At 34.0% G+C, this 11,036-nt stretch overlaps 1 protein-coding gene and 1 pseudogene across 2 annotated transcripts; one reads left to right on the top strand and one right to left on the bottom strand.

Moving 5' to 3' along the window:
* Window positions 1-1,245: 1,245 nt before the first annotated feature.
* LOC114292433 (transcription factor bHLH30) lies at window positions 1,246-3,783 on the top strand. Its single transcript, XM_028236406.2, has 2 exons — window positions 1,246-2,147; window positions 3,078-3,783. Exons 1-2 carry the CDS (start codon window positions 1,878-1,880, stop codon window positions 3,570-3,572), a joined length of 765 nt encoding a protein of 254 aa, XP_028092207.2. The 5' UTR covers window positions 1,246-1,877; the 3' UTR covers window positions 3,573-3,783.
* A 1,946-nt stretch (window positions 3,784-5,729) lies between these two features.
* LOC114292434 (ABC transporter G family member 10 pseudogene) lies at window positions 5,730-8,168 on the bottom strand (annotated as a pseudogene). Its single transcript, XR_014337187.1, has one exon. The product of XR_014337187.1 is annotated as an ABC transporter G family member 10 pseudogene (transcript).
* Window positions 8,169-11,036: the final 2,868 nt, after the last annotated feature.

The following is an 11,036-nucleotide window of genomic DNA, read 5'->3' on the forward strand; positions in this document are numbered from 1 at the left end:
GCTGCATCTATGAGTCCATTTAAGCTTCTCATATCTAACTCTTCAGTGGTCATAATTTTTGAAAAATATTACGTTTAGAAGCAGTTATTATGTGTTCGCTAGTTCCTTTCACTATTTTTACTATAAAAATAAAAAAAAAAATAAAAAGTGCTAATAGTTGTAAGTGCAGGCCTTCAAAAAAAAATATGTTTGGTATTTTTGGAAAAAAGTTTAAGAGTTGCGACTTGGTTTTAAGGTTAAAAAAAAAAAAAAAAAAAAAAAGAAAGAAAAAGAAAACAAAAACAAAAAACTAAAAACAAAAACCTTAAGTGCTACTTGACCTACAAAGGGGGCAAGAAAAGGGAAAGGGAATGGGAACGTCATCTAAAGCCGATGATCCCTCAAAAATACTGACAATTAAAAATATTATTTGTTTGTTTCTTTTTGTTGGAGGTTAAATTTACCCTTGAAAAAGGGATTTATTTTTGTCATCATTTGCTAAGAAGATGGATAACTGATGTATGAAATCTAACTCCAATAAATATTTCTCAATCTTTTAAGTGATCATTAGTTGAAGCTAGATACATAGAGGAACACAAATATAAAACTTGATGCTCATGTTTTGGATACTTGTGCTTTTGGAAATATGAGGATCTCCATGAGACAGATGATGACAAGAAAAAACATCCATAGCCTCTATAAAATGTAATTAGACATTTGAGAGTCTAATCATCAATTCACTGGTGGAATACTAATGTATCCAAAAAGGGGTTGGTACTATATGCCCTGATTGGCTCTTGCTAAAGAAATGAGCTGGTCCCCTATCTCCTTTGTCTGATGGCCTAACTTTACCAATACAAATTATTACTTTAAAATTCAAAATATACATATGACCAAGAGGAGACATAAGAGCACAGTGGAGGTCAAATTATGTGTTGCACTTTTGTTATTCTAAGACATGGGTACTTCCATGCAATACTCTTCCACATTCAAAATAATCTTCAATGAAAAAAAAAAATAGTAAATATTATTAAATTTTTATTATTTCAGCAATTACTATAGAAAAATTGATCAGCATTTAAACTAGTTGGGAATAACTTGTTGAGCAGAATCATTGCAACTCACTATAAGATTAATGATTCATGTTTATTTATTTTCTAAAATATAATAATTAAATTGATATGTAATTTACTTGTAGTTTGAATGTGAAACTAATAGTATATAAGTCTTGTTTAGGTTTTAAGTGTTTCCACTGATTTCATTTTCGTGTGTGATAAATTTCTGTGCGTAGCAAACTACACAAATTGACTAGTCTAAAAATTAATCCTCTATACCATTCATGCACTGCATGTTTCAAATTAAAATAATTAAATGGTAATGTGTATGTAAATTTGGGTTTGTTAGGCACACTTGTTATGGTGTCACTGTCACTCATCTATTTTATTATGGGTGCCTCTGTTGGACTGAACCACAAATATAGATATATTAGGGTTTAAGTGAAACTTTTCTTTCAAAAGGGCTCTCTCCTCTATATTCTGTACATAGATTATTTTACTTTACTTTGTCAAGTTTTTGAATTTTGAGAGTTTCTTCCCAATTCTCAAACTGGGTACCCTCCAGAGATGTTCCAATTCAAGATTATCAAGAACAAAGAAAAGAGATGTCTCTGTTTTCTTGTTAAACCCAGTTACTCAAACAACTCACTCTCTCTTTCTTTCTCTGTCTTGAGTGATGGAAACTATCAAAAGAACCAAATTTAGCAAACCCAATTCAAGAGACATCTCTTTGGTCATCCCCGACCAATCGCCCTCCTGGTTTAGTGTTATTCTGAAACTCTGCAATTATAGCCTGTCCTCTGTTTGATTTTATTCCTGTATGAGATAGTTCGTTAGAAAAAGATGGAATTCTCGAGTTCTTTTGATGGGGTTTCGAGGATTTATGGGTTTCAGGATATAATAAGAGGTGGGTCGTCGTCTTCTTCGTCTTTGGTGTTGGATGGTGAGAGGGGAGAGCTTGTGAAGGCTATGGTGACGGCTGGGCAAAAAGGGGTAAAAGCAGAAAAAGCATTGGCTGCTTTGAGGAACCATAGTGAGGCAGAAAGGCGGCGGAGAGAGAGGATTAATGGTCATCTCGCCACGCTTCGAAGCCTAATCCCTGGCACCAATAAGGTCACATTTTGCTTCTTGATTGATTATCTTTGTATGCTTGAGTAATGTCTTTACATGCTAGTTTGAATGGATGATGATATCAATCATGCCAGGACTTATAATTGTTGTTGAGCTCAAGTATTTGTGAACACAACTAAATAAGAGATGAGAATTTGTCAATTTTGATAGAACTAAAATTGTCATGCAGTTATGGATTCTCAATAACCTTGGTTGCTTGTTGATAGGAATAGATTACCTTTGTTGAATTCTAGTGGTGCATACACAAGTAAAAATGTGAACGGGTGATTACGTTTTTGTTAAATTCCTAGGTAGATATGGGGAAAGGTTAAGAGATGTTGGAATAGTTATCTCCCTTTGTGTAAGATAAAAAGAACTTGGTGTTTTATTTATAAATATTGATGTTGTTAAAGGAAGCAAGGTCTTTGGAACATTCACCTTAAATAAAGCCACATAACACTTTGTATTCCAACATACCCATGTTGAACATAGCAATATTGATGATGAGAAAGAAGAAACATTGCAAGCCGGTGTTTTCCAAAAATGGCTTGTTAAGCACTCCTAAAAGCTTCCCTAGATTGGTATTATGCAATTGAAGGTAGTGAACTGATGTTATATGGGCCTTGGGCCCCGTTGTTCAATGCGTTTCATGGTCCTTTCTTTAAGACTTTAACATATGTGGGTAACTGATAACTGCCTTCTAAGTGTTTGTCCGATTCATGAGAGTCTATGTCTTGGAAATGGTTTCATTGCAGAAACTGATAGGAACATTACCTAGTCTAGTTTCCCTGTTTGTTTGAATCATGTGAGTCACTTGTTTGTGGCGCCCAAGAAAATTGATTTCCCTATACAATAATGTATGTTGTTGCTACCATAATATATATGTCTCTATCATGAGCATGTTGATATTTAAGCTTCATTTTGCATTTACAGATGGAAAAGGCATCATTACTTGCTGAGGTTATCAACAACTTGAAAGAATTGAGAAGAAATGCGGCAGAAGCTACAAAAGGTATTCTTGTACCAATGGATATTGATGAAGTCAAAGTTGAACAACAAGAGGATGGATCAGATGGTGCTTCTTGTGCTATCAGGGCATCTCTATGTTGTGATTATAAACACGAGATTTTGTCTGATTTGAGGGAAGCTCTCGATGCCCTCAATCTGAAAAAAGTAACAGCAGAGATTGCTACCTTGGGAAGCAGGATGATTTATGTTATTGTCATAGCTTGCTGCAAAGAAGGGAAGGCGGAAGATAATGAAGGATGCCAGCTTCTTGCAAGTTCTATTCGCCGCGCTCTGAGGTCTGTGCTCGATAAATTTTATGCCTCAGAGGAAATTTCATCAAGAAATACACTTTCAAACAAGAGAAGAAGAGTTCCATTTTTTGAGTCTTCACACTCATCTTCATTAGGAGATTTCTGGTGAAAGAAGATGATTCTTTGTTATTAGATAATTTGTATGTGTTTCATTATGTTAGTTTTTATGTTCATATGCTTTGGCAAATGAAATGGTTATACAAAAGTTGATAGCATGTGTTATATCATGTATTTTCCAACTCAAGAGGAAGTAGATATGTATGCAACTGTCGGGCACCTGATTTGCATATTACTGAATATACTCTACTTTCTTTGGTCGATAGTTATGTCTTATTGTTAAATATGAGAAATGGGCGGTGAAACAGTTTTAGGCTTAACTTCAGATTGAAAATTCACGGAGAAGTGTATAGAATAGACCAATCAATGCGTCATTCAAATTTATTTTTAGTGTAGTGAGGATTACACCTATACTGAATATGAGTTGCACAGTAATTTTTGTGCACTTCTATTTGCATTGCAAAACTGCAATTTAGTATAGAAAATGTCACTATTATGAAGATATACAACTTTTGAAGGTGATTAATAGCTATAGTCAAATAATAAGGTTATATAATTTCCTCGCTATTCAATTTTGGCATTTTCAACTTCCAAAGGTACAGTTGAACATGCTTAATATAACGGAAAACATTATTCAAAACACAAGAATTACATAGGGTACTAGGTGCACACAACAATCCTTTGTGTAGACATTCATATTAACATCCAACTTGTGAACTTTTATATTAAAAAAAATTGCCGACATTTTGCAAAACTAATATATATGAAAGCCGGCATTGACTACGATGCTATATAAACAAATTGACAATTGTTAGGTCTCTCTCTCTCTCTCTCTCTCTCTCTCTCTGTGTGTTTTCCTTCTGTTAGAGAAATATATATCGGAAGGGGAAACTCGTCTGCACAAGGAAAAGATAACATTAACACCTAGTCACACTAATACTTAAAACATGGAATGTAGTTCTAATTAATTAATTCATCAAGAGAATAAGCTGCATTAGTATTTTCACTGAGTGGGAGGCTAATAATATGTCTAATTCGGTAAAATTTCCTCAAGTTTTAAGAAATTTAAGCTCGAACAGAACAACAAAAACAAAAATGTTGGTAGCGCATGTTTTCTTTAGTGCTGTTTGTTCCCATCTGTTTATGTAGAACCTACTTCTTTGGGTAGAACAAAAGTCTATTGAAGGCAAAATTATGCTCATATCTTTTATCTTGTCTGTCCATAGAGAAGGGGAAAGCAACTTCCAATGTAACATGCATAAATTGTTGGTTGTTGAAACATGTTCTAAAGAACTATTGAAAACTGATTCGTATTAGATAAATCTAAGGTTTCTTTGAAACATCAGAGACTTGTATAGGATGTTATTATTAATCTAGCAAAACAATAAATAAAATATTGAGAACAAATATTATGATAACTATAACATAAAATATGATAGCAACTAGAATTTAAATTAGAGTTGTGTTGTCTGTAAAATTGATTTTCTTCAGCATTGTGAAAGTGTTAACGGAGTGAAGCAAATTCAAGATAAAACTCAATGTGCAGTGTCTCTCATCCAACCACTGGAAGACTTGAACCAAGTCATGAATCAGAGTTGCCCAAAAAAAATGAAAGTAGTATTTACATTATTAAGATGATAGAACAATAGAGGGACAAGAATAGTAATTAAAGACGACTTTTGTTTCTATATGAATCAATATTATTACATTCCAATTCCTTCCCAATAACTCCTAAGAAAAAGAGCATTGATAGAGATCCCCTCCAATCACCACCCCACAACCCCCACACACACGTGGCGGATCGTGATTGAAGGAGAAGGGAAAAAATAAAAAGTGAAAGAAAAAGTAACCAATCAAAAAAGAAAGAGGGTCTTAAACATTTTTAAAATAGTAACCACCTAACAAAGTCTTATGAAAACAAATAAATAGAAACGATCTGCAATAAAGCTCATAATGGATGGTTTCATATTGGTATTGATTATTGAAATAAATTTTGTAACTGATTTATTAAATCTGTTAAACGTATTTTATTTGTATTTAAATATTCTAACAATTATAAGGTGCTAGTGGAAATCATTTGCAGGTGACAAAAAAGGGAAAATATTTTAGAATTCTGTTTCACAGATACTGAATGATACAGCCACATTTTGCTGTGTATGCAGAGCACTTTAAAAATGTTTGAAGTGCAACATAGCAACACTCAAAATCAGAAGATAATCACATGATAATTGAAGTTAGCATAAAAAACTTAATAAAATCTGTTAGGCAAAAATTCTCAACTCTGATGCGGTGTTAGTAATTGCAAAACTGAAGTAGATTGAAGATTGTTGAAATAATAATAAAGAACAAACACATCCTTCTAGCTTTTGGTTCTGCAAGATCTGTACCACAGAATCAGAAAACAAAGTATTCTATACCCGATAACAAAAACCAACATCACAACTAAATTCATCCATTTTTCAGACTCTTTCAAACCTTGTTGCATCAAGAAGCCATTGCCATCCAACATGCATACTCCTTGCACACTCTCCACACATCTCCCTCGCCCCTTCTTTCCACCATACTCGTTTATCAATAAACACTCAAATGGGTATTTGAACAAACTCAAGTAATACATAAAAATCCAGTACTTCGGTATGTCATCTTTTGCTATGAAGAACCCAGAAAAGAGGAAAAAAGCTCCCATAACCCCCGCAATCAAAGAAGCCCCCATGATGAAATTTGGAACCAGTGCACTAAAACATGCGACAAAAGAGTTTGACATCAAAACAACTAAGCAAACCACAAGAGAGAAATAGAGGAAACCATCAATATCTCTTCTTAATCCGACTAGCCAATAAACCGTGGTTGTGTAGAGAAGAGCCACGGTTAGAAGGAAAGGAATGAAGACGAGGGTGTTTGAGATAACGTAAGAAGAGATTCTGTAGACTCCTCTTGATGTCTCTCTCATTAAAATTCTCCTCTCTTGTAGGAAGATTGGAAGGGCTTCTGTTGTCGAAGACAACAAGAAGGTGAGACTGAAAGCAAAGAACCCGATTTGAGTTTGAAGCTTAAACCTCTTCGGATCATTGTTCACATTCATGAATATCGTCCCCAGTAGAATCCCTACAAGGAATGCTTGTATTGTTCTTGCAGCAAACAATTGTTTGGTCCTGAAAATGTTTTTGCAGAATCTCTGGCTCAGTATTAATACTTCGCTGAATTGCGAATTTGGGTAGGAGATATGATTTACTTCTAAATTGCCCATGTTGGGCGTGTTCTTATTTTCACTCATTTCAATGTTGTTACTATTTTCTTGGATATCTATGAACAGGCTTTCCATGACATCAATAGAAAACTCAAGCACGTTGACATGTCGAGGGATGGAATGGCCTGCAAGCTTAAGCCTCTCCTCCAGTTGATGCAACGATCCATGGTGGTGAACAATGCCCTTGGATAACAGAACAACATGATCAATCAACTCAAGGATTCGAAACCCGGGTTGATGAATTGTTAGTACAATTGTCTTACCTTGATTCTTCGCCATGGATTTAAGCAGCAAAACCACGTGAAGAGCCGACGCTGAGTCAAGTCCTGAGGTTGGTTCATCTATCAGAAGAACATCAGGGTCATGAACGAGATCAGCACCAATTGAAACCCTCCTCTTCTCACCACCCGATATGCCACGCCTTGATTCACTCCCGATTCTCATGCCAGCGATGTTTTCTAATTCGAGTTCCTCTAACAGCTCTCTCACTCTCGCAGCAGCCTTGTCAAGCCTACCTTGCAGCCTTAGACGCGCACTATACATGAGAGTTTCTTCAACAGTCAGAAGCGGAAAGAGAGCTTCATCTTGAGTCACGTAACCCGAGACTCTACGAAAGTACGCACGACTCATTGGCTGGTCATTTACAAGAACATGGCCAGAGACTCTACATGACATGGCCATTCCGGCCAGAATATCCAACAATGTGGTCTTGCCAGCTCCGCTCGGGCCCGTGATTGCCGTGATCTGCCCGGGATTGGCTTCACAGTTGACATTCCTCAGAATGTACCTATTTGAATCAGTAGCCCCTTCCCACCACCACCCAACCCAACCAAGCTCGCTATATCGCGGACATAATTTGCACGAGAGGTTCTTGGTTTTAATCCAGTATTGGGTTTTCTGACCATCGGAATCCTGTGACATCACCCGCAATTCCATGGGAAGGTAGAGGGGGGAAGACTAAAAGACAGTATGAAGAAGTAGAGGGAAGAGGATGAGCCAACACACCAAACTGGCTCTTCTTTATTTATATGGCTACAGAGATTACATATATGGTATAGTACACATGCCCTATTGTGTCTTTGGTTATTTTTTTGGGAGTTTAAAAAAAGTGGGAATAGATTGTTGTGATGATGCAATAATTAGTCAATCAGAGGGAGTGTGGACTCAACTTGAGGACCCCACATCACTTTAGAGAGTCACTTGGTCTCAAATGAGGCATGTTTTGAACCACTATTGCATCATGGTTTTGGTTGTGCATCTTGACAGTTTCAAAACAGTTTGCAGTGAACAATAAAATAGTAGATAATATGAAAATAATAGAAAATAGGAAAAAATTGACCTACAAAATTGAAAGGAGGGTATAGTCAGTGTCTTAAAATTGTTATTTTTGTCTACGCGAGAATACAAATGGAGAGTATGTTTACAATTTATCGTGCTTAGAAAGAATATGAACAAATTAGGTATCTGGCAAAAAAATCTCTCATATAATTCTTTGTATATCACTATTTTAATGCACCTAAAATAATAGATATATCCTTTATACATCTGTGAAGTTTTTTTTAGGTATCACTGACTTGTAAAATGTCATTTATATAGAGAGAAGGCATAATAATATGTCGAAGAATAAAACTATATGCACCAATTGGTATATTAATTAGTATATTAATGAAATATTTTGAATTTTTGTAATTTGTATAATAGATAGGGTATATAGTTTTGAAGTAATAATGTCATAATATATATTAGTACACTAATTGATATACCAATTGATACATATAGCACCACTACATATCAAATAATGTCCCCTATTAAAATGAATTCGGTTTTTTATTAAAAGGTATAAAAGCTGTAATAACATGTTTGTGAATGAATCAATTATTAAAAGGTATAAAAGCTGTAATAACATATTTGTAAATAAATCAATTAAAACCAACATAAATTTTGTGGGGTGAACAACAAATTAATTAAATAATATATGATTTTTATTAACATATTTGTGGACTCTAGAAAGGTAATGAATTAACTTAAACCAATATAAATTTTGTATTAAATAACATTTTATATTTATTAGCATATTAATTCTAGGAAAGTAATGAATTAATTAAAACCAACATTAATTTTGTAACAGTAAACAATAAATTAGTTAAATAATATTCATTTTGGGGTTAGATTTTGGATTGGGGAGGCACTGTTGAGACTCATGAGGTCATAATGAGTTTTATTCTATTGATTTAAATTGTTCAATTTTTTTTTTGGAGAGGATCGCAATAAAATAAAGTTGCTATAATTATTTGATTGATTTAATTTTTTTTTAGAGGTACTTACGTGTACATCCTAATAAATGAACTTATTGTCTAATAGGTCTTATGGGAAAAATTTGTCATAAAAAAATGTCACTAATTATAAGTTTTAGCAATAATTTATAAAAATCATGACAAAAAAGTCACTAATTATTAATTTTTAGCAACATATAAAAAATTGTTACAAAAAAAATATTTTTAGCGACAATTCTATCAAGACTTATTTTCAATAGGACTTGATAGAAATTAAGTCAAACTATTATGATGTATTAGTATTTTACCCTTTTTTTTTTAATATATAGATGATATACCTGGAGAGTTCACAATACTAAAAATAAGGTTATTTGTAATAATATCACATACATATAGAATTAATCGTATAAAATAATTTTGATTGCATATATCATATAATTGAATTTATCATGAAATATATAATTTCATTTAAATTGTGGTATTTATGTTTTATGTGATTGATTCGCGTCAATAGATTTATGATATTGCACGCTTACACTGACAAAAAGTGAATTGCAGTTGAGCAGCCGTTAAGTGGAGTTTGGTAATACCAAGAAATGTGATAAGGTTGGCTTTTCAATGGGAGACACTAAAAATAAAAAATAAAAAATCACATTTATTTGGTGAATACTGATGAATAGAACGCCCTTCATCTTTTCGGTGCTGTGGCAATATATGAGGCCAAGATTGGACACATGGATAGCATGCTCCAGGACAAGTGCCTTTGACTCCAGTTTTTGCCAAGAAAATGCTTTGTGAAAAAATAAACAAATAAATCGAAATAAGAAATAATATAGCATTTAACTAGCGGTGCTCACAGATCTGGTTGAGTTGGATAACTCTATCTTCATTATCTGTCCGAACTTAAACGTATTGAGAAAAATCAATTTGCATCCGTTTACTTAATAAACAAGTGTAGATTGAGCAAATAATGGAGTTTTATGGGTAAATGTAATTTGGGTTTTGTTTTCGAACTATTTTTTAGTAATGCACACAAAATTTTTGATTGCTCACTTTTTATATATAAAAAAAAAAATAAAAATAAAAGAGCCAACTTTCATATTTCATAAATAGCAAATATAAATACTAAGTAAAAGTTTTTTTTTTTTTTAACACAACATAAAAAAAAAAAAAAAAAAAAATCGTAATCTTAGGAGTGTTAGTGAATCAGGTTGAGTTAGATGACCTCCCATTTGCTATCTGTCCGAACTTAGGTGAATTAAGAAAAATACATCTTCATCTGTTCGCTCGAACCATTAAAATCGTCTATTATGTGATGGATTGATTCAGAGCATTCAATTTTGATGAATCAAATGAATACTTACTTAGCCCTACATGCAACAATAAAACTTCAAATTTTGAAATGGGTTTAAATAAATTAGCAAGATACGGGCCACGTGAGTTATAAAAAAGGAAAAAAATTATAAATTAATAGTAGAGAGAGAGAAAAATATTATGTATTGTATATATTCAATCTATCAATTACAATGGGGGAAGCCTGTATATATAGCCCAAGAAACCTAGGTGTATAGGAAACCTAGTGTAGACGTCCCCGAATGCTCCAGGAGGGATGAGTCCCCCGTTCCGTTCGATATTGGGCTCACTACAGTTCGGACTCTCAATTTGTCACGGTTCTAAATTTGAACCAAAGAGTCCAAATCCGGCAAATCGTTTATGAGAAAACAGATTTTGAAAGAAATGTCAAACATGGACTGCTTTGCCAGATACAGAGTCGCCACCTAAATATTTTATTTTGGGGAAATTTAGGAAACCTTGACTCGTTTGCCTAAGGCCACGTGTCCGTCATCACCAAAGTTGCCTCGGCTCGAGAACTTGGGTACGATTGGGGAAGGTCACTTCGTGAGCACCCTCGCTCGCCCGATCAAAGATCGGCCTCTACTAACCATGATATCTATTTTTGAAAACATTATGCGTTCTTATTCTGGTTATTAGCCTA

This window comes from Camellia sinensis, chromosome 8, assembly GCF_055761805.1.
Source record: "Camellia sinensis isolate YWXY chromosome 8, ASM5576180v1, whole genome shotgun sequence".
NCBI classification, from domain to species: Eukaryota; Viridiplantae; Streptophyta; class Magnoliopsida; order Ericales; family Theaceae; genus Camellia; species Camellia sinensis.

What these genes read in the sequence shown, in the direction of transcription:
- LOC114292433 (XM_028236406.2), top strand. Translation starts at nt 1,878, where the DNA reads ATGGAATTCTCGAGTTCTTTTGATGGGGTTTCGAGGATTTATGGGTTT. An exon ending in TAATCCCTGGCACCAATAAG is followed by an intron (nt 2,148 to 3,077) that starts GTCACATTTTGC and finishes TTGCATTTACAG; the next exon opens with ATGGAAAAGGCATCATTACT.